General features: G+C 46.8%; 1 protein-coding gene and 1 pseudogene across 15 annotated transcripts in view; one reads left to right on the top strand and one right to left on the bottom strand.

Moving 5' to 3' along the window:
• Window positions 1-24,427, top strand: part of LOC119160784 (uncharacterized) — a 708,235-nt gene that overhangs the window by 441,784 nt on the left and 242,024 nt on the right. For all 15 annotated transcript variants that reach the window (XR_012887742.1, XR_012887741.1, XR_012887743.1 and 12 more), the window contains one exon: window positions 4,429-4,531. Coding sequence is in view for 12 of the 15 variants with exons in the window: in XM_075880899.1 (XP_075737014.1) it covers window positions 4,429-4,531 (103 nt within the window). In the remaining 3 variants the exon portion in view is untranslated. The remainder of the gene's footprint in view (window positions 1-4,428; window positions 4,532-24,427) is intronic.
• On the bottom strand, window positions 22,266-23,571 carry LOC142776715 (uncharacterized; annotated as a pseudogene).

Raw genomic sequence — 24,427 nt, 5'->3', positions numbered from 1 at the left:
GTGTGCTCGGGAACATTGAGCTGAAAGGCGGGCTCGAAGCAGTGGCGTGGAATGACTGCATAGCCTGGTACCTGGGCCGCATAGCAGGATCTGTAGCCGGTGGCACAGGGGATCGCAATGCCGCTGCGTATGTCAGGACTGGGGCCTCGGGAATCGGTGGTGCGATTGGTGTCAGGGGTGTGGCGGCCTGCCGGACTTCTTGTCTGATTACATCTGCGAGGGCTGACACAGGCTGACGGGATCCCACTGCCTGAAGCTGTCGCAGTTCGTTCCGAGCAATACTTCGAATGAAGTCTGCGAGGGCCTGTCTCTCGCTGTCAGAGCCGATAGAGCATGCGGTGGCCGGGACCTGGCGTTCGTATTGTGACGACCGCTGCTGCAGCGTGTGTTCCATAGTGGTCGCCTCACTGATGAACTGGGCGACTGTCGTTAGTGGATTGCGCACGAGCCCAGCGAAAAGCTGTTCTTTTACTCCGCGCATCAAATGCCGCACCTTCTTTTCCTCGGACATGGCACGGTTCGCGCGCTTGAAGAGCTGAAGCATGTCCTCGACAAACATGGATACTCGTTTGTTCGGCCGCTGGTTTCTGCAGGATATGGCTTGTTCAGCCTTCTCATTCCTCTCAGTGTTCCAAAAGGCATCACGGAGCTGACGGCTAAACTCTTGCCAGGTTGCAAAGGAGTCCTCGTGGTTCTCGTACCATGTCTTCGCAGAATCTTCCTAGTAGAAGTAAACTCGGCGCAGCTTGCGAACATCGTCCCATTCGTTGATACTGGCAACCCGATCAAAGTGGTCGAGCCAGTCATCAACATCCTCGAAGATGTCTCCATGGAACAGCTTTGGTGTCTGTGGCGCATGAAAAACATGGGCGAGAAGAGAACCATGGGCATCGCTGATTTGGACCGCCTGGCTTGTCATTGGAGTTGCCATCTTTCTGGGTGTCGATGTCAAGGGACGAAATTCAGGGGGTAACCCACGCAGGCGGCGGCTTCTTCTTGCTCTGGGAGATGTAGCTGTCTCCACGATGGCCGACACAGCCGAAGTACACGTACCCAGCACCTCCACCAGTAATGTCGCGAGCAAAAACAAGACCTGCAGCCAAGAGTTCACCCAAACCAGAGCAACGAAAATGTTCTCTTCTTCTTCGTAGTTCAAAACAGGTATGAGCCACAGCGGCTCGTTCATCAACGGTGGCAATATTTTCTGAAAATGAATGCACAATCTGAACACCCTGTTCATCCTACTGCAAGCGATTCTCAACGTGCTGCACTAATCTACAACCGACCTACAGTCAGAGAGCCTTTCTCACTTTGTGTTAGAAAGCCTAATAAAGATGAATGTCTGAACTTTACTCACAGAGTAATGCCTACGGCGAGACCATTCCTGGCGTGGCAGTGTCAGCTAGTTGGTTGTGACATATTCTTCATTGAAACATCTAAACATACTCCACAAGCACACACACATGTGCATTTTCTTGAACTGTACCGCTGTCCTAAGTTTTCTTTTTTTGCTGCCTCACCGCGGCGGTCATTTGGATACGCATTAAAGAACTCCAGGTGGTCGAAATTTCCAGAGCCCTCCACTATGGCATATCTCATAATCACATGGTGGTTTTGGGACGTTAAACCCCGCATATCATTCAATCAGGTTTTTACTGATGCTTCCGAGCCTCATGCGAGTTAGTGTTATGCAGTGATCGGGCCTTTCACTTACAGACTCTGGCGTTCTGTACCCAAAAGCAAGCTTATTCACCACAGAAGCTTTTGCTCTGTTGACTGCTGTGATACATATTGGCCAGGTTGGGTTAGAAAAATCAGTTATCCTCATCGACTCCTCGAGTGTAGTAAAAGCCATGATTTCTCTCCGAAAGAATAAAAACTCTGTATTGATGGAACTGTACTCATTGCTTAGCACCATGTATGCATCCGGCCCACATATCTGTTGTGCTGTGTGCCTGGACATAGTGACATCGAAGGCAATGTCTTAGCTGACCAGCTAGAAACTTCTGTCCACGTAAATCCTTCCAATACATCTGTGGGCGTTCCCGTCACGATCTGTCTCGAAGACCGTGGAAAAAAGGGAGGGCCGAGGTGCCGCTCTCTGACTAGGACGACACCACACACATGGTGGAGTAACAGATACTGACTGCCGAGCAGCGCTCATCAGTGTTTATTTTTCAAGCACGACCAAGGTTGCCTGCCGAACTTGGCGAGGTAATGGAAATAGGCTAGGCAGGGCGCGGCACGCTCGTTACAGTTCCTTGTAATGTACTTGAAGGCCTTTTTAAAGAATAATCTGAGGGCCCATTAGCAAAGATAATGGGATCTAGAAATACATAATAAACTAAGCACACGAATAAGCGATACCTTGGTAGCTAGACACTCATTTCAAAGACACCCCACACCAAAGTAACATTACGTAGACTTGGAACAGGACACACACATAGCACACTTAAGTACTTTTTATACGTGAATGAGCCACCCAGCAGGTATAAACGTGATGAGGCACTTTCAGTCTTTCATGTCTTGCTTTAATGCAGGGAACTTGAACTGCTTTGGAGGAAACATTTTCAAGTACCTTGCTGACAGCAAGTCCTACTGCATCCAGTAATATTCTTATGCAAGGATCTGCTTTTTAAGTATGAATTTTTTTTAGCATATTTGAAAGAACTTCGAGGTTTTCAGGTCATCTATACAGGTGATCCCTAGCACAACCTCTTAAAAGAAGTCTATACATTGGTAGTTTCATTGAAAGAGAGCACATAGCTCAGGGTGCTTAATCTCAAGGGCATTCGTGAGGCCTCTGTGCTACCTCCACTCTATTGTAGTACAGTTGAACCCGCTACAATGAAATTGACGGGGGGCGGAAAAAATTTCAATATAGTGAAATCGAAAAAATATAGCTGATCTGAGCTAGAAAAACAAAGGAACGTTTATTCACAAAATTCAAAAAGTGTCCGCTGCTTCCTATTCTTTCCTAGCAGCGTCACGATGCGATTCTCACCTATGCATGGCGAGGCCATGGTGAGAAGCACGCTGAAACAAAGCCTACAACCGCTTTCGTGAACAAACCAAACAGCTGCATTACATGCTGCATAACACGTTAACGCCAGCAGCTGTCCGCCGTCAAAGTGTATCCGATAACGCCGAGATGAAGGTAGGATATCGTGGAGAGATGACTTTTGCCTTATTCTATGTCATTCTTATTATCCACTACTTGCGGCCTAATTCTGTTGATAATGTGGACGAACAGCTGCTCTGATTAGTTACCACAAGGGCAAGCGCAAACGAAAAATACGCATTGGCATCGAAAAAGGCATCGTTCCTCACAGCTGCCGGAAAGAAAACCATCAACTGAGCGACTGAGCTTTAGCTTTGAATCGTCTGCGGCTCAAAAGCAACCCAGTGGCAAAAACAGGGCGGTCTCATTGCCAACGCTATCGAGCAATGGCGGCGCCCATGCTTGCTGAACAGCGGCGGTTTCTGGTGGTGCCAACGCGTGTTTTAGACTTTGTCGACGTATTTTCGAGGTCTGAAAATGCATCAAAATGTTAAAGACTGTGTTTACTGTATAGCAATAATTATATGAACCTGGAATCGCATCGTAAAATTTCGTTGAAGCGGGACGGCAGAAGAAAAAGTGTTTGTTGTGGTGACAACATTCATGCATTGACTCTTATGGACTGCCGACGGTAAACCTTGATTTTTTCGTTGAAGCAACTTTCATTGGAGTTTGACTTTAGCTCAAGCACTACTCTCTCATCTTTATTACAGACAGTTCACATCACTTACATGATTTTTGCTATGACCTGTATGTTTTATGCACCTTTAGTGCAAATAGATTTAGGCCCTTGTACAGCCACCTAACATCACCACTGATCACATCCCAAACCATGGCCTGGCACTCTTTGGCCACCACTGGTCCTTGTGCCATAAAATGCCATATATAAATCAATCAGAACACGAGACTGTGAAGAAAAAAGTTGATGAAGTGCTGTGCAATGACATCATCTAACTATATTGTACAAGCACCACAGATCATTATATAATACAGTACATGGTAATATACCATGACATACCCTTAGTCTTTCTTACATACACCTTTAAGTGCCTGAAGGCATTAGCCATTCTATGCTACTTCTAGCCTAGTGTAATGTCATATTAAAAGTTTCTTGCCTATGACATCATCTCATTCTCTAATATTGCCTGCCCTGACACAATGTAGTTTTGACGACTGCTGGACCAAAAGAATAATTCATTTATGATAATTAGTAAAAAAATTCTGTTTAATGTTCTTGCTCATTGCAACTGCCAATCATCATTTACAATCAGCTGCAGCGTACTGCTTGCAATTGCTTTTTGTTTCTGGGATGTCTCTTATTGGTCCTTGCTATACAGAGAGAGCTTTTCCCCCTCACTTACTCGCAGAGTCCTGCCAGTCAGGTCGTAGGACTCCGCTTGCGGACTGTGCTTGTGAGCTTATTTGTGGAGAAGTTCACTGACATCTGGCACCAGCGAACAGCAGCAACAGGCAGGTAATGTTTGCTATCTCTGTACAGGTTCGAATCATGTGAGGGTTGCTTAAATATGTTGTTTTTGAATAAAAGCCTGTAGCTGGCTTTTATGCAAAATTTGTAACCCCAAGCATTTTAAACACGAACGCTTTGCTTATGATTCAGTCGTGCTTTCAAGATGAGCAGAGCAGCGAAATAACTGCTCTGCATTTGCATGAAGGACCGACAGGCTCATTAAAAGTTTAGGCTCACCGAAACTGAGAAAATAGTCATAGTAGTGAGAGAATAGAGCAAAGGAACCATCCCACTGCCAAATACTGAAGTACAGTTAAACCCAGCTACAACAAAACTGACGGGGCGGTTAAAAAATTTTGTTGAGGTGCAGATTTCGTTGTAGTGAGATTGAAAAAATATAGCTGATCTGAGCTAGTAAAACAAAGGAAAGTTTTATTCTCAAAATTAAAAAAAAATGTCCGCTGCTTCCTATTTTCTCCCTACAGCGTCACGAAGTCATTCTCACCCATGCAGAGCGAGTATGGTGAAAAGCACGCTGAAGCAATGCCTAAAGCTACCTTCGTGAACGAACCAAACAGTTGGATTAACACGATAACACCAGCAGCTGTCTGCTGTCAAAATTATCCAACAACACCGAGATGAAGGCAGGGTATCGTGAAGTGGCGACTTTATCATTATTCTATGCCATTCTTATCATCCATCACTCGCAGCTAGCTGATTTTGTTGATATTGCAGACGAAAAGCCGCTCTGAACAGTTATCACGCTGGCCAAGTGCGAACATAATAATAAGCATCGGAATCAGAAAAGGCATCATTCCACAGTTGTACCCAACAGCTGCGTGAAAGGAACCATGAACTGAGCGTCCGAGCTTTAGCTTCCGATTGTCTGCGACTCAAAAGCAAGCTAGTGGCAAAAGCAGGGCAGTCTCATTGCCGTCCCTATCGAGCAATGGCGGCACCCATACTTGCTGAACAGCGGCGGTATAGCAGCGGTTTGTGGTGGTGCAAACGTGTGTTTTAGACTTCGTTGACACATTTTTAGGCTCTGAAAATGCATCGAAGTGTTAAAGATTAGGTTACTGCTTAGCAATAAGTACCCGAGCCTGGAATCGCATTGTAAAGTTTCGTTGAAGCCGGACGATCAAAGAAAAAGTGTTCCTTGTGGCGACAATATTTATGCATTGACTCCTATGGACTGCTGACGGGGAATCGTTAATTTTTCGTTGTGGAAATTTCGTTGAAGCGGTGTACGATGTAGCGGAGTTCGATTGTACAGTAAAACCTTGCTAATTTGAAATCACTGGGCCCATCAAAAATCTTCTAAATGGGTTTTTGAATTAATAGAACATACAGAAAGTGAGACACAAGGAACTTGAAATAATTTTAAGTAATCTGGGCTGGTCGTTTGCGGTGTCGGCTAGTTTGCTGCTCCAAGGGCTTTGTTTTCGAGCTACACCTAGTCCTAATTTTGTCACAAACGCGGGGGAATGACAAGCCTCGCTGCTGCCATGGGAAAAAAAATGAGAGAGAGAGAGAGAAAACAAAGAAGAAATGGTGTAGTGTTCAACTGAAATGCATGCCTGTATAGACAAGACATCTTCACAGCAACTCAGTAGTGACATGTTGCCTGCTCTTCGCTGCATCAGCACGTTATGATGCAATCATTCACCTACTCTTTCTAATAAAATAGAAAATTTAATAATGGCCCTTGTAATGAAATTCAAGATGTGTTTAGGCTGCAAAACATGATTGAAGCTTTTGAATTTAGATTTAGGAATAGACATAGCAAGCAAGAATACCGCCAGCGGTGCAAATGTGAATCAAAATTGCTGGAGCAACCGACGCTCTCAGGTTCGCACACATTGCGAATTCCTCCAAACTGTCTTTCGTTAATTCTTATATATTCCCAGAAAGAATTGATAAATCGCGACGTGCTGACATTGTGCGCAGCCGAAATATGCTGCCCGCGCTTCACTACTGTGCTGCTTTTCAGCGGGCACACATTTCAGTTGACCTAAGGACACCCTCCCCCTCCCCATTGTTTTTCTCTTGAAGTAGTGACACTGGCGTGCTTCAACTGCCACTTACTAGTATCGCTACGTTGTGCTGCCTTGTGGCGCTTTAGAGGGGACATGGTTCTTAGGGCTCTTGCATTTATTTTTAAACCAAGTGTGACAGAAGTTGGCGTGCTTACTTAGTTTGTTCTGCGGATTCTAAAAATGTAGTTATTTGTTCTGTAGCTTCATTAGTTAATTAAATAATCAAGATAACAATTTCTATTATAAAAATAACCACCTGTCAAACATTTATAAATAACATAGGGATTGACAGTAGAAAGCATAAGACATGCAACATTAGAAGCACTTTTTTGAATGGGTCATTATTTCTTACTTTACAGTACACTAATCTTCACAGCCCTGAATGTGGCCATTGTGTGGTCACACAAAAGACTAGTTTGAAAAACTTGCATCAAGAGAAATCAAAATCTGCTTCCTATGTTGTGTGCTCCAAGCATATAGCTTCATGCTGCAAAATAAAATATTCTGCTATCTGTAATATTTTCAGATATATTGCAGTAATTTTCATGCAGGGTGTACAAAATTGCCATTTTGAGAAAATGAAGAAAACAAAGAATTCTAACATTTTTAACTGTAAAAGTGTATGCACTTATAATCACATAGTCATTGACATATAAATTAATGCTAGAAAGCCTAAGGAGTGCAATGCTGCAAGCTGATAGAAAATTGAACGAGTACTTCTCGAATTACAGCACAGTAAAGTTCATTGCATGTAACCAAATATAAAAATTTTTATATTAAAATAAAAAAAAATGAAGCTGCTCATTAAAAATAGGCTCCAAGCATTGTTTTTTGTGCACATTTAGCTACATTGTGCAAAAACAATTACAGCTCTAGCTGTCCTAGGTCCACTTTTACCGAACAAGCAAAAGAAAGTGGTCAAAATCTGTGCTTCGAGAATAATGCTGTTAAAACTCAATTTCGCCGATCCAAGGGAAAAATATCATGGCACACATACTTTTAGTCAGTCGATATGCACCGGGAATGTAATAGGACTGATTGTTTGTACGAGCGTGTCGTTTCTTTTAGTCCTGCAGCAAGTTGTCGCCATGTGCTCGTCTGCCGCGATGCCGCTTATCAGTTCGGTGACTGTACTGACAGCGATGTGCGACAAATGTGCGTGCGTCATCCACGATCCGTCGAATAACGCGGCGACGTTTTTCGGCCTGTCCAGAATAAGTTACCCGTAAGTGTCGCAAACCAAAGTTGCTCCCTCGCTCATCAATTTCGAGGCTACACAAGTGCCGAGGTGTTAGTTTCCTTTTCACGTAAGACTGCCGCATTTTCGAGCAGAGATCGCGACAACGTTGCGAACACGTCGTTAAAAGGAGTCTACCTGTTGCCAGTAGCCTCCATTGCGAGGGCCGCTAGCATGTTCACTGCGAACGAATTGACTTTCTGTTGTTGGTGGACGCGCGGCATACTTCACTCTGACGACCCGTTTAAGGTCCTTTCGTCAGGCGGGGGGGAACCACAACATCGGCGGGTTTAGCGATAAGACTGCACTTCTGTTCCGTCACTACAATGATTGATATCTCTGGTACCTTCACTTCTGCTTTTTACATGCCGTCCTCTAACTGATGAGGCTGCAAAACACAGCCGTTCTCAGTAATGTTGTCGGCAACCAACGGGCTCGTACGTGAGTTAGGCCTACACCGGTGACTTGGCGACCACCATTGACCGCACTGAGTTCGTTATCCTCGTTGTCCTGAGCCATAGCGGGGATTCTTCTGAAGTTCACAGCGAACGAACCTCTGCCAAACCCGCTTCACAAATTACTGTAGCACGAAACTTCTTTACTGCCGCTAGCAGTCAGTAGCACCATGACAAAATGGCGCATGTCCGTGCGCGTCACGATGGTGAAGCAGACGTCGAAAGCGCCCCTTGGCCAATCGGATGCCTAAATTTGGTCACGTGCCCCAAGAAGCCAATTGAATCGCGCGCTAGTGCTTCTTGATGACGCATTTTTGCTAAAAAACCAATGAGCAAGGTGAGCCAGCAGTTGCGGGAAATTGAAGATGAAGAACGACTCTTCCAAACGAGACCAAGATGAACACGATAGCTCGTGTGTAACAGCAACAGTTTGGCGCGCAAAAAGCGTGATTTTAGCGTCAATTCGTGCTCACATTCATCTCACAGGGATGTTATAAATTGATTTTGCACCAGAAATAATGATGCGAGAAGCTAGAAACTTTTCAGATAAGTGCAAAAATAGGCGGAGATTTCGAAAATGTCAGCTTCAAAAAGTCGATTTTTTTTTTTTGCGATTTTTGGCCCTCTAAGACCCGTGTCCCCATTAAGGGCCGTCGCTCTCGCGAACTTGCGGGGAAAGCGGGATCAGGAATCGGCGCATCGCACCCAAAGTTTTTGAAGTAACGAGACTTGAGCTGAACGCTGCTCAAATTATCCGCTCAGACTTACATTGAAAATACTGGAGTGTGGAAATATTAAGAATTAAGCCGGATTTCAATATAACTGGGTCAAATCACAAGGGTTTCAGTAGTCTCATGCGAGGAGGTTTTCAAAGAAAAAAAATGTTATAAAGAATTTCAGGTGAGAAGATGGATAAAAAGCTTTCCACCGTTTTGGTGGTCCTGCAGCTTTTGGAGGCTCCATGCACAGTTGCTGTTATCCCACCCTGTGCAATGAGAAGCTGTGAGAGATACTTTATTCCATCAAAGTTAGCTGGTATACACCAAAGCTTGTGAGCTCAGCATTTAGCTTGTCTTGTAGGGAAGTTGAGCATAATTGCTTTTGAATCTTCGAGCACTAAATTACAGTAAAAGGACATTAGTAGGGCTGCCTAATGAGTAAGTTTTGAGACTGAACTAATAGTTTCATACCAGATTGTATCAAATCGAATGTGAAATACTTAGACATTTTTTGGTGCAAGTGTGAGTCATGTTATAAACAATGATGACTGAGACGTGTCTCATGTCAGCTGGTGTTTGTTATTTGAAGTAAAGTTTGCCAATGGTACTCCTGAAATTCATTTCTCTTCGTTATGCAGAACTGCAACTTGCTTCATTGTGAATGTGTCAAGTAAACTTGTCATGACATTCAGTGTTTCTGAGGACCTCCACAGCTTCAGGCAACACACTTTTCTAGTGACAAAGCTATTATGGATGCGTTTGTGATATTTCAGAAGTAAAGCATCTGTGGTCCCTTAGTAGCCCTTTCAGCTCATCACTACAGAAAATTTCAACTGTACAAGCTCAGTGTGTAGAGTAATTGATGGCAGTTGTGTTTTTCCATCCTACAACTTCTTTTTGTCCGCCTCTTCTCAACATTCCTGTCACCCTCTTCCACGTAGACTCACCCCTCTTTAGGGGCCTTACCCCAGCCGGGAGCATGGTTCACTGACAGTGCTGAGTTCTAAGAACCGTAGCAGAAAATGAGCGGCTGGAGAGACATAGCTGACAGCTGGCATTGTTGGCACACCCATTTCCTGTAATCTTAAAGGACCCCTCACACTATATTTGGAAACTCGAGATGGTTTTGTTGTTTCATATTGTGACGACGCGAGATTGACGAGCACGCAAAGCACCTCAAACAAATACGATTTATCGATCGCAGGAAACAGACTGCAACGACTTCTTCGTCTTTTTTCCTCGGCCAAGGACACTCACGCTGCTTCGTTGTCCTCATCACTGGCACATACGCGCGACATTATTCCCCCTTTAAAAAAAACATCGTCCCGATGTTAAACATTTAAAAAGCAAGGCGAAACCAAAACTGCACAGTTAGTCACTGAATGTAAGGCTTCATCCGAAACACGTGGATAATTTCTGGTGAATGTCTGCGCCGCTTTGAACACTGCACGTCGTCCAGAACAACCTCGTAGTTGACGTCACTGATGCATCGCAGAACCTTGTAGGGTCCGAAGTATCTTCGCAACAGCTTTTCGGGGAGACCACACTGACGAATAGGTGTCCAGACACATACTTTGTCGTCCACGTTGCATATGACGGGTCTGTGCCGGAGGTTGTAATACTTGGCATCGTCGTCTTGCTGTTTGGTGATTCGCAACCTGGCAAGTCGTCTGGCTTCTTCTGCTAGCTGGGTAAATTCTTCGGTGTCCATCTCATTGCCATCATTTTCATGAGGGAGCATTGCGTCTGACGTTGTCGTAACCTCGCGTCCGTAAAGGAGACTAAAGGGTGTTTTTCGAGTGGTCTCCTGACGAGCCGTGTTGTACGCGAACGTGACCTAGGGCAAAATTATGTCCCAGTTCTTGTGCTCTACATCTTCGTACATGCTTATCATGTCAGCCAGGGTCTTATTGAAGCGTTCGGTGAGCCCGTTGGTCTGGGGATGATACGCTGTTGTCTTCCTGTGAGCTGTACCACTTAGTCGGAAAATGGTGTCCAAAAGCTCGGCCATGAACGCAGTACCTCTGTCGGTGATGACTATTGCAGGAGCACCATGTCTTAAGACGATGGCTTCGATGAAAAATTGCGCCGCTTCAGCTGTCGTTGCTTGTGGCAGAGCGCCTATCTCCGTGTATCGGGTCAAATAATCCGTGGTGACCATTATCCATCTGTTTCCAGTGGCAGACTTTGGGAAGGGGCCCAGAAAATCCATGCCAATTTGTGCAAACGGTGTCGCCGGCACTCGGACAGGCTGCAGGAGGCCAGCTGGTTTAATGGATGGTGGCTTGCGGCGCTGGCAATCTAGACATGCCTGCACGTAAGTTTCTACAACTTCGGCAAGTCTTGGCCAGTAATAGTTGTGCCTTATCCTCGCCAATGTTCTTGCGTAACCCAAGTGACCAGCGGTAGGTTCGTCGTGACAGGCTTGCTGTACCTCACGGCGAAGCGAAGAAGGAACAACGAGCTAGTAGCTGCTGCTGGTGGGTGAAAAGTTCCTTTTATAAAGAACATCATTTCGCAAGCAGTACGACGGCAGCCCTCTCGCAAATAACTTCGGAACGCTATTCGTTCGCCCTTGTAGGTAATCTATAAGTGGTAGGAGCTCAGCATCGCCACGCTGCTGTTGAGAAAAGGCGGCAGTGTCCACAATTCCGAAAAAGGCCGTGTCGTCATCCTCGTTGTCCGGGGATGCCGTTGTCCGGGGATTTCAACAGGAGACCGAGAAAGACAGTCGGCATCGGTGTGTCGTTTTCTCGACTTATAGGCAACAGTGAAGTCAAATTCTTGGAGCCGAAGACACCATCGTGCAAGGGGGCCAGACGGATCTTTCAAGTTGACTAACCAACAGAGAGAGTGGTGATCGCTGATAACGGTGAATGGGCGGCCGTACAAATAAGGACGAAACTTCAGGACTGCCCATACCATTGCAAGACATTCTTTTTCCGTCGTAGTGTAATTAGCTTCAGCTCGGGACAGCGTCCTGCTGGCGTAGGCGATCACGTTTTCGTCATTGTCCTTTGACTGTACGAGCACTGCTCCAAGACCCACATTACTAGCGTCTGTATGAAGTATTGTTGGCACGTCTTCATCGAAGTGGGCCAGCACGGGGGGTGTTTGCATGCGCTGACGAAGCTCGTGAAATGCCTGCTGTTGGTCTTCGCCCCATCTGAAGGGGGTATCTTCCCGAGTAAGCTGTGTCAATGGCCATGCGATGCGCGAAAAATTAGCAATAAACCGCCGGTAATAGGCACAGAGTACTAAAAAACGTCGAACAGATTTTTTGTGTGATGGCGTCGGGAAGATTGCCACGGCGGCAATTTTATCCGGGTAGGGTCGGATCCCTTGGCCCATTATGACGTGACTGAAGAATTGAAGTTCATGGAAGCCGAAGTGGCACTTTTCTGGTTTTAGAGTAAGACCGGCCAAGCGTATCGCTTCAAAAACTGCTTCGAGCCTTCGTAAGTGTTCCTCGAAAGTCCCCGAAAAGACAATCACGTCGTCGAGGTACACCAAGCAGGTTTGCCACTTAGGTCTCGACAGAACCGTGTCCATGAGACGCTGGAATGTTGCTGGCGCCGAACACAAACCGAAAGGAAGAACCTGAAATTCATAAAGTTCATCGGGCGTAACAAAGGCGGTCTTCTCACGATCTCTCTCATTCACTTCGATTTGCCAGTAGCCGCTTTTTAAGTACATAGACGAAAAGTAACGTGCACTTCGTAGTCTACCCAATGAATCATCAATACGCCGCAGAGGGTAGACATCTTTTTTTGTGATCTGATTAAGCTTACGGTAGTCGACGCAGAAACGCAAGCTACCGTCCTTCTTTTTCACGAGTACTACAGGTGATGCCTAAGGACTGTTAGATGGCTGAATAACACCATCTTCTAGCATCGTTTTTACGTGTCTTTTGCCTCACGCTCCTTTGGGGCGACTCGATAAGGATTTTGCCGGATGGGTCTGGCGTCGGAATCCGTGATGATGCGGTGTTTCGTCAGTGCCATTTGACTAGCTCTTGATGTGGATGAGAAGCAGCCGTGGAACTTGTTGATCAGCGTGAGAAGGCGGTCTTGCTCAATGGGAAATAACATTGGACCAACGTCGACAGGTGTCCGTGTAGTGATAGTAGACGCTGCTGCTTCCTCCACTAAATGACAATCTTCTGTTTGCGAGAGTTCGTCAAAGTAGGCAATAGCCATGCCTTTAATTATGTGTCGGCATTTTCTGCTGAAATTTGTCAATAGTAGTTCAGCGCATCCGTCAATAACAGTGATGACAGCTCTGGCAACAGAAATGCCGCTAGTGAATGCGAGCTTCTTGATGTGTTCAGCGATGCCAGTACCGTTTTGTAACTTGTCACAGTGCACGGATACGAGGGAACAACTTCGTGGCGGCAGTATGACGTCGTCATCGGCAATACGGAAGCGAGGTGGCTGGTGTTCCTCATCTGTAGCAGTCTCCGAGCTTATAGTGAAGGTTACACTTCTGTCACGGATGTCAATCACAGCCCCGTATTCGCGCAAGAAATCCATTCCTAATATGAGCTGTTTACAGCACTCGTGAAGAATGACGAGGGTGGCGACAAAGGTGGAACCAGCGATGAAGAGTCGGGCCGTGCATTTTCTAACCGGTGTCATCAACTGACCTCCTGCAGTTCTTATATTGGGTCCCGGCCATGGCATCTTGACCTTCTTTAGTCTGTCGGCCAGCTTCAGGCTTATTATAGAAAAGTGGGAGCCGGTGTCCACAAGAGCCGTCACTTGGTGGCCGTCAATGTAAACAACGAGGTCAGCGCTGGTAACGTCGGTTACGTCGGCAGTTGTTCCATTCGTCAGATTAGTCGTTGCTGTCATCGACTTCGGCATCGGTGGCTTCGAGCTGTTATATGTCTGCAATGGGGGCTGTTCGGAAGTTCGATTAATGGCAACCCCACCCCCCGAGGTCGCTGCGTCTAGTTTCCCCATCGCGGGCTAGGGGACCTGCCCCTGGTGACGTCGGCAAAACTGCGACGATTAGGTGAAGTGCCCCGCGCAGGAGATGGAGAACGTGACCCGGGCCTCATTGGATTCTGCGGCGGTGTGTTCATAGGAGTGTCATTGTTCGTGCGTCGATCGTCGTACGTAGCGTAATCATGGTAGCGAGGAAATATCGAGTACTGAGCGTCGCGATAACAGCAAACTCTGTAAACGTGCCCGGCTTCGCCACAACGAAAGCATACCGGTCGACGGTCAGCGGTACGCTTCAAATCGGTTTTCCGACGCTGGTAGGTAAATGGGGACTCACTATTGAACCACGTTGTGGGCTTCACATTTTCGCTAAATGGCATTCGTCTTGTCGGGGAAATTGGTGCGATTGGGAAAGTTGTCGGCAATGACAGCGGCTGTGTTTGCAGGGTTGGTGGTGGTCCAGTCATTGGAGTCTGCTGTGCTGAAGGTGCGATGACGGGGCGTGAGACTGCATCAGCATAAGTAAAATGTCGTCGCACACCATTATAGCCGGATGAAGAGATAGCCTGGCTGACCTCATCCCGGACAACATCAGCGACAAAAGACAATGCCGGCGTCGGTTCAGTTGCTGGAATTAAACCAAGCTCCCGAAGCTCCTCCTTCAAAGTCTCCCGGATGACTTCCCGCAGAGGCCTGTCGTTGTCACAGAGGCTCGCCGCAGTCGTAACAGGGCTACTCGCTCGAACGTTGACCGGGTTCTGCTGGCGGTACCGTTGCTGTAGGGCTCGTTCAATAGCTGTGGCTTCTTTCGTGAACTCAGCTACTGTTGTTGGTGGATTTCTCGCAAGCCCAGCAAACAGTTGCTCCTTCACACCTCGCATTAGATACCGCAGCTTCCTGTCTTCCGGCATCTCGGGATCTGCCCTGCCGAAAAAACAGGTCATGTCCTCGGCGAACATAGTGACGCTCTCATTTGGTTTTTTAATTCGAGCTTCCAAGAGACGTTGCGCATTCTCCTTTCTGTCAAGACTACTAAAAGGGTCGATCAGCTGGTTGCGGAAGTCGTCTCACGTAGCCATGCTTCTTTCCCTGTTGATGTACTACGTCTGGGCGTTGTCTTTCAGGTAGAAGTACACATTCGCGAGCTTGTCTCCTGGGGTGGCCCACTGGTTGTACTTCCCACAGCGTTCGAACTGGTCCAGCCAGTCTTGTGCATCTTCATAGGTCTCACCATGAAAGCTGTCAGGAATCATGGGATTCTGAAGTGTCATGTGCGATGTAGCTGCAGTGGCCATGGTGGTTGAAGGAGGCAAGTGATTGCTGGCAGTTTCTGGCAAAAGATTGAGCTCGGGAGCTAGGCCTCACAGACGGCGGCTGGAACGGTGGACTGGTGTGTCAACGGGTGGTAGTGATTCCGGGCTCGATTGTCGGGTCCGTGAAGGGGTGCCAAGCATGAAGACGTACTCAGCACCTCCACCAGTGTGACGACGCGAGATTGACGAGCACACAAAGCGCCTCAAACAAATGCGATTTATCGATCACAGGAAACAGACTGCAACGACTTCTTCGTCTTTTTCCCTCGGCTAAGGACACTCACGCTGCTTCGTTGTCCTCACCACTGGCACATACGTGCGGCAATATTACGAGGCCACTTTGGACCAATTATTAGTGATTGCCTATAATAAATTTTAATTGGGTTTTAAAGTAAGGGTGCATGAGCATCTGAGTATTGAGGTCCAGCTGACATTATCCGTGGTTTGACTAGACAGGGGCTCTCTCCTGGGGTTGGGGAGGTCAAGCAAGTATTGTTGGCATCGGAGAATATTTGCGAGGCATACCGGACTGGCACCCCGCGCGAACTATTGTTGTAACCCTTCTCACTCTAATGTCGGGCTCCTCTCGAGATGGCCATTTTGATGGTTTTGGCTGCTTACACCAGGAAAACTTTTGTTGTTCTTGGGGGTGAGGAAAGGTTGAAAGCACCCTCACTATCGTTTCATTCTTCAGCTCCCGCAGGTCCCCCTATCCCTATTTTGAAAACAGCGAGTGAAGCATCACTGAAGCTCGGGCACATGTAATCTCAGGCACTGCCTAGCTATGGGGCGCTAGTTTTTTATGGTACTTAGACAGGCGTTTTGAACTGACGCAAAATCGTTTGGAATTTATGATGCCATCATAATAATAAGGTACGTTGGAGCATCTACGATTCAATTTCGGCATTATCACACTCAAAGCTATGAATTACTGTTAAAAAGTCACAAACAAAACTTTTGCTCTCGGGCTTCTTTATATAACCTTTCCTAGTTCATGGTGCAGCAGTTTGGGAAAAGTGCAACAAATTAAATACTTTCTACAGAGTCCTTCTTAAGGGCGCACTATACCTGCCATGTATTTGAAGACTTCTTTAAGATTTATTTTCTCTGTAACTATTATATGTAAAGTGTTCAAGTTTTATTCATTTTATTGATCAGTGTCTTTTCTTGCAATAAAGCCATAATTTAAATTGTGTTTCAAGTGCTGATATTTTTATCAATTTTGTTAGTAAAGCCAGTCGTTTTTCTCATGGTTTTTTAGATAAGACCACCGAAAAATTGGGACTTAGGACTTAATTAGGACCTGGTGAAAGCTCAGCTCCATCTAGGGGCATTTACAAGAAACTCTAACTGACTGGTGTGTTAACGTGACACCAGTGGTCGCGCAACACTACATTTTGTCCCCCTGGGAGAATTGCATTTTTGTACAATATGAAAAAGTTCCTGAACTATGTTACGTAGCTTATGACAATTTATACATTTCAATGAACAACAATAAAGCAGAAATAGCCAGCCTGACTTTAGATGAAACAAAATTAACAGCACTGTTCAAACCACAGAAATAGCCTTACATTCAAATTCCTGTTAAAACCCCATCCTTATATAGATATTGCACAACGATGGGAATTTCTTTTTTTTTAACACTCAAAGAAAATAACGCATCTACATAACTACTAGCGGGTCTTCGCACCTTTCATGTGCAGGCACTAAACATAGGAAGTGAAGCCCAAAAATAATACAACATTGTCCTAGGAACAACCCAGAGTGATGAAAATAAAATACGCTTTGCCGACACATAACACAAGTGCCAACTTGCACTGTTCAATGAACTGCGTGAACATGCACTGGTCTTCTGCAGCTATACTGTGGCCTCTAAGGCAGTATAGCCGCAGACAATTGACTACGTTAGTCCGTGACATGGTCCTTTCAGTAGGCGAGGGGCTTACGTGTACTTTGTGGATGCTACAACTCTGGCCCTGCAGGATGACTTTGAGAAATGCAGCTGTCGGGAGCCGACTTCGAAAACCCGTCCCCATCTCTTCCAAAAGAACTCTGCAGATTGCTGCTGTTGAGAGCAGACTCTGAAGACCCCTTCCCCGCATCTCCCGTGCCCATAATGGAATTTGGTGCATTCACGGTAGGTGAGGAGGAATACCCAGGGCTTCTCTCCTGAAGGCCCGACAAATTGTCTTGGGTCACAGGCACTTAAGGGTGCACCTCAGGTGGTGTGGAGTGGGAATGGGCAATAGCAGGTGCAGAGTTAGGCTGGACAGCTGGGACACTAGGATTGGAGTGCTAAAGGAAGATCTCTGTATCGGACGGAGAGGGTAAATGGCTCAAGTCATCTTGATTAAAGAGGAAATGTGCATCACAGATGGGTGCAGACTGAGGTGTTAATGGAAGAGATGCTGAAGTCGCATGTTGGGTGAGCATTAACTTTGACGCATTCCACTTTTTTCATCGCTTAGAAGGAATGTGGATGGATTAACTTGTTGCAGGATGGTAAGAGGGTGGCTGAACCTGAATGGACCTTTCAAACGTAGCCTAACTTTCCCCTTGTCGCTTACTTTAATGAGAGTTCGCTTAGCGCCTTTGCGCACATCTACATAGGACTTCCTTTTTTTCCTGCTTTTACTGAATCTTCTGGCGAAGTGCAAGAGGAGAGATATGTTGCAACACTGGAAGCTCATGCTTACTGATGTCTATTGTTAATCGTAGTTGGCGACTGTGAAGTAAGATAGCTGGTGAACAACCAGTCGTAACATGAGGGGTGATCCTATAAGATCCTAAGAACTCCATAGTGCTTTGAATGACATCCTTTCTTTACATCTTGGCCACTTGAATGTGTTATTTGAGAACATGGTTGAATTTCTCTAAGGATGACTGCCAGTTGGGTGTGTTGGTAATGGTTCATGATGAGACAAGTGCAAAAAAAAAATACACACACTCAAAGGGGACACAGACAAGTGCTTGAATCTCTCTATTAGCCCGTTTGCTTGCGGGTAGTACAGTAGAATCTCGATGATACAAATCTCATGGGGTCACGAAAAATATTCGTATTAGCCGAAATTCATATCATCGAAACAAATAAAGCTAGCTAAATTAGCGAAGAGTCAGACATGAGCTCATCCAGGCACAAGTACGTAAAAGCATTTATTTCTTGATGAAAAAGTCTCTGATGTCCTTCTGCCTCTTTTTCTTCGCCAGGTCACCTGGCAGACTTTGTTCAAAAGCATAAAAACATGTGCACGTGTCGTCGCTGACTTCATCGGCGGCCACAGCGCGTCTCAGAACGTCGAGCGCGTGTAGCGTTTCAACCGCCGGTGGTGATTCTTCGCCGTCGCCCACATCTATGTCGTCGCCATCATCGCTAGAATCGGCAGCCTCCCACGTGGCCTCCTCAACAATATCATCGACCGTGCGCGCACCACAGGTGGCGAGATTGTCATCTGCCGTGCAAAAATCATCAGATGTGCACTCGACGTTGAGCTGTTCCCAGTCCTCAATTGTAGGATCTTCCGGCTCTGGGGGCATCCCTTCTGGACTCCCGAAGAGGCCGCATTTGCCAAAGCAGTTCGCTACGGTAGTCGGAGTTACCCGATCCCATGCCATAGCTATAAAATGGACGGCTTCCAAGAGGCTTATTCTCAGGTCACTTTCGTCCTTTCGGTCAATTTTTGCGAGTAGTAACGCACAAGAAGGCTCTTAAAATGGTGCTTCACATTCTTAATAATCCCAGTTTCAAGGGTATGCAGGTGCGTCGTCGCGTTTGCGGGTAAAAAGACAAGTTTGACCTTCTGAAGCGTTACTTGCCTCGGGTGGGCGGCTTACTGGTCAAGAAAAAAAAGAATCTTCCGATTCTTACAAGTCATCCTCCTGTCAAGGAGTGACAGAAACTCTTCAAACAATGCCGTCGTCATCCACGCCTTTTTGTTTGCGCGATAGACGCACGGCAAATGACTCTCACGCTTGAAGCACCGGGGCTTTTGGAACTTTCCAACTACGGTCAGCTTAAGCTTTTTCGATCCGTTGGCGTTACAGCACAGTAATACGCTCTTTGCTTTTTTTGCCTCCTCTGCATGCTTCGCCTTTTAAACAGAGGCTCTTTTCGGGTTGCAGGTTAAAAAAGAGACCTGCCTCATCAGCATTAAAAACATCACGAGGCTCATACTCTGCAATGAGTGACGGCAGCTTTTCTAACCAGTTGCTGACAACTGCCTCGTCAGCTTTTTTCACTTCGCCGCAGACGCTTTTGTAAATGAGAGCATGCCTAGTCTTAAAGCGCTGCAGCCATGGTGTTAGATATAGAGAGGTGAGTCAACGGAAGCGGCCGGCGTGGCGAGTTAACGCCCGCATTTCCGATTGCCGCGACAGATTGCGCTCGCGCACTGCGGGCCTTAGCGGGCCGCTCCGGCGGCTGGGGGCGGCCGCGAGGAATGCGTGGCGCGGGTTCGAGCGCGTGAAAAATGAACATGTTCTGGCGGCCCGGCCAGTTCATTGAACTTGATTCAAATGCCACAAGAGTAGCAGTGCAATGTATTGCGAACAGAATGTTTCAAGTGTTGTCTGCTTTTCAGGAACTAAATCGCTTAAGGCGCGATCAGTCACAACATAGCACAAGCGCGTGTTCGCAATGGAATGAAAGTCTAGGATTCCTACCGAACACAAACGTCAGCATTGCGGTTAATTACGAGCGTTTCGAGAACGTGTTGTAAATAAGTGAGATCCGAGTAAGCCTTTATCTTCGGCTGTAGCGAGGTATCATTGGTACGCACACTCCTAGCTTGATTTCTGCAGCCAGTGAAGTAGGCTAAATTGTTCCTCATTCTTGCAGTTAAAGTACAACTCCAGACATAATGAAAACAAGTGAAGACAAGTTTTATTAAACTATTTACAGCAGTGGATTGAGGTGCATGAAAGAAATAAAGAACGGCGTGCCTCATAATCATAAGGTGTTCTTGGCACGTAAAACCCCCAAAACAGCAACGAACAATCAGTCGCCTGTACGGAAAATGGGCATTACACCAGCTTGGATTTCTTTCTGAGCTCTCCTGTTTTGTTTGCCCGTTCGTGCGCTTTTTGTTTGCAGTATTGCCTCATTCTCATTGAAATATAATAATGCAATATCTGGGCGATTATGTCGGTCTTGTGAACAGCACACGGAAATGCGAAATGAAAGTTATCCATAACCTCATCCAGAGTTTGCTCGTAAGCAAACTTGCTCGCAGAGTACTTCTGAAAGCAAGTTTCTGTGGCGCAAACCAGATCAAACACGTTGGTGGTAGGGTGCAGCAGGTTTCCACGGGTCTTGCAGTTTACAAAAGCAGATTCGGGCTTCTCTGAGGTTGTTGTCTGTGATACAAGCCCCAGCTTACATTCAGAGCAAACCGTGTGCCTCAGAAGCTTCCTACACAAATACCCCGTTACATAATAAACAATACAATCTTCCACAGTCGCACTTGTGAACACATGAGCAAACGCCTCTTTGCACTCTACATCTGCGTCAACCAGACCATCAAGCTTTCGCTTCAGCTCCTCAAGTTTCGTTTCTTGCTCACAATCCATTTGAAAGGCTGATGTGAAATCCGAGAGCGCCAGAAATTGAGGTTCGTTTGCATTCTGGACCTCACAATTCCCAAATTTTGGCGGCTTAATTAAGCTGTATATGGACAGCATGTTGTAAAGCTGTAAGAAAGTCGGCATCGACGGATGCTCGTTCTGACCAGCAGCTTGGCGAATTATTCCAAAAAATCTCTCGAGCACATCCTGATTAAACTTGGCTGTTAGAACATAGTTAAAAACCACAAGTCTCAAGAAGATACTTCGAAAGCTGAATTGCAGACAGGATTGTCACACGCAAGCCCTCAGCTGTTGACTCTGTCAAAAAGTCCTCGCGTGATATTGTGCCAGAAACAAGCTCCCTCTCCCACGTGTTCAACCAATGCAGAGAGGAAGCTAGGACCCTCAAATCTTTACCGCCTTGTCTCAGTCCCTCCTTTGGATGACTTCGGTTAAGTGCATCAAACAAGTCATTCATTCTTAGCGTAAAATATACAGTGGCTTTCACATCTTGCAGACCTGACGCTCCTCTGCTTGAGTAGTATTCAAGGCCCTTAGCTACACTCCTGCTGAACACTTGTGTGGCCAATTTGACTCTCATTTTCTCGGTGCTAGATGGGTTCATGTGTGAGAAGGTGAGTTTTGGACAACCCCTCAGGTAACCAGGAAGCTTGCTGTCCTCAACATACAGCTTGTCGTAGTGTGCCCACATTACGCGCCCCACGTTAGTCCGCAACACCTTCTGTTTCAGGAGGCGGTTTCTCACACATTTGACCAAATGTGGTGCATCAGAAAACACATATACACTGCGCTTATCGTCCAAAGGGTGAACGAACGAGTTTTTTGTGCACTTTATTTCTCCACTTACACAGAACTGCTTCCACATAGCCCTATTGGTTGCAGCACCATCACACACAATGGCATCGACGAATACTCCTGCATCCTCAAGCAGCACAATAGCTTTCACTACCAGCTGTGCGAGGACTGTCCCTCTTGTTGGTCCTTTGCTTGCGAACACAGCGACTGGCTGAGAGTAACTATCACCAAACGTACGAAAGGTGAACACCAGTTCATGATCCGCAAGTTCATCCGAAGAGTTTGCCGCTTCACCGAAGTCCGCAAATCCAGCATACGTCATTGTCTTAGCGCTCACTCTCATCTCTTTCCTTACTTGAATTTCATCGAAAACCAATATGCCATGACGCTCCGAGCATGACTTTGTGGCTATCTTCTTCTTGAAGGCCGAAAAAAAAACGAGTGTCAAATCTACATTTGACCCGAAGCATTGACAGGTACTTCCGTACCGTGGTCACACAAGGTAGCGGCAAGATCTCATTGTCTCTTAGAAAAGAGTACCCAGATGGGCTTCTAATATGCAAAAGCAAGCATATCAATATCCAATGCTCAGTGTACCGCCTGTTGTTCTTGCTTCGGCATTTGGCAGCCGACACACATTCCTTAATTAATTCCACTTGAGGTGCAGGCAGCTTCAGTGCCCCCAGTTTTTCGTTAAGCACTTCCATAGACATGCTTTGCATCTTTGCTTGGGCCTGCTTCATCTCTTCCCTAAGAACCTTCACACGTTTCAACAAGCGTTCTTTGGACCTTTTCAGCGCATTCCTTGCTCTGTGGAAAGCAAGCATTCTGTCACTACTTGGTACAGATGAGAAGCGGTAGCGCTTGGTCGGTTTCGTTCCGTTTCTTTTGTCCATCTCCCTCTTCTGGCGAATCCGGAGTGTGTCAGATAAACTTGAGCACCACTTGCATGTGCTGTTACCACGAACAAGAAGGGGGCACTTTTTGTGTCGCCACCGATTGCATGCATCGACAGATGCGCTCTTTGGATGTGCCAGCGGATACACACTTGTCTTTGGCCCTCCGCCACATATGGGTATCTCATGCAAGCTTTGCAGAAAAGTCTTGACATCTTCTGTAGTAGCAACGTCATCCCGGATGTGAAACGCATCGACTGATACGCGCCTTCCCATCACAGATACAGACACCTGCATGTTCCGGTCAATGTCAACAACCTTTGTTGTGACCAAATGACTGCTCTCTGTAGAAGTGGCGGCGTCTGTGCTCAGTTCGCGCACCTTTGGACTTGTGCTCCACTTCATCTCAGTAAAAGCAACGTTGCGGATTCCATCCGTGTCCCGCCTGTGATAGCCCCATGATATGGACGGAAGAACTACGGAGGCTGATTGCTCGAACAAGTTGTTGAAAACTTGTTGACGAGACCCCTCGGCAGACGGAATGACTTCCGGGGCGCCAACCTCGAACGGAGCCGCATCGGTGCTTTCAGTGGATGAAGGTCCTGCATGATCAAGGTCACTGACCTTGGGATCATCAGCTTCTTCAGCTTTCTTGGTACTATCTGCCGGATGAAAGCGCTTTTGCCTAGGAACGCAGGCAGGCTGCCTGACCGCTGGTCTCTTCCGATGTTTTACCAGTTTGGAGAGGTGTGCTGGACAATCGGGAAATATCGACGGCACTGCGTCGTCAGATAGGCATGCTCGGCGTGGGGTACTCACAAGGACGTTCCCGTTGTACTCAGCCGTCCAGGTCTTTGAGACAAAGCGGGGCTCGAAATGTCGCTCGCACACGTGGTCCGACGCTTTAAGGATCCGATCCTTCTGCGGAATGGCATGTCTCCAAAGTTTCAGGCGAGCTTCGTCTTTCGGGGCCGAAAATAGAGAAAACTTTTGCTCACAGGACTTGTAACCGGTATTACACCGTGGTACGAAGCACTTTCTTCCCATTGTCGAAAGACATACATGAGCTGCCAAGTCGAAAACACGACCAACTGTGAAACGCGCGCGCGCGCCAGAGAAGAACTTGCAGCGAGCACGGCCCGCACATGGCCCGCAGTGCGCCACCGCCCTCTCTCGGAGGGCGCGTGAACTACGGTCGTCAACTCGATGCACGCGCTCCTTTCGGGAAGCGGTGCGTTCAGTCACCTTATATATCTAACACCATGGCTGCAGCCATCCACCTGAGGCCTGAAATCCGTCGATGTGCAGAGCAAGTGCAAACTCGTCGGCTTTCTCCCACAAAACTTTGCCATTGATATTTAGGCCAGCTGCGGTTACTTCTTTAAACCAAGTCAGGAGAGTCTCTTCAAGTTTCACGTGCTGAGCGGTCATCGCTCGCTTTGCGTTGACGTTGAACGAAAGCACGTTTTTCTTTATGGTCTCTCGCTGTCCAACAACTGTGCTCAGTGTTGACGTTGCAAGGCCTAGCTCCTTAGCCAACTCCGTCCGCTTTCTCTTAGGATCCTCATCGACCTTTCGAAGGATGTCTAATTTCTCCTTAAAGGAGAGTGTTTTTTGCTTGCGAGACATAGCTCGCGACTAGACAAAATAGCGCAAACACAAAGAATGCGACCCGAAGCACAGGACTGCAGCCACTCCGTCCAACGCCACGCAGAGAAAGAGGAAAAGCACAACAGCAACAAAAGCGTCACCGCTCCAAACTCGTTGTGCCTTGCCCCGCGCAGTCCGCCGCGTCGTCGCGTCCGTGCTGCCGCACCCAAAAAGAGAGGAAGAAAGGAAACCGTGGCCAGCGCCATCTCTAAACCTGAACCGAAATCAAAGGGCGCAATCGGTCTCTGAGGTCTCCGATATTGCGCAC

The sequence above is a fragment of the Rhipicephalus microplus genome, chromosome X (genome assembly GCF_043290135.1).
Source record: "Rhipicephalus microplus isolate Deutch F79 chromosome X, USDA_Rmic, whole genome shotgun sequence".
Taxonomy (NCBI): Eukaryota; Metazoa; Arthropoda; class Arachnida; order Ixodida; family Ixodidae; genus Rhipicephalus; species Rhipicephalus microplus.
This window is presented reverse-complemented; position numbering and strand designations above follow the sequence as displayed.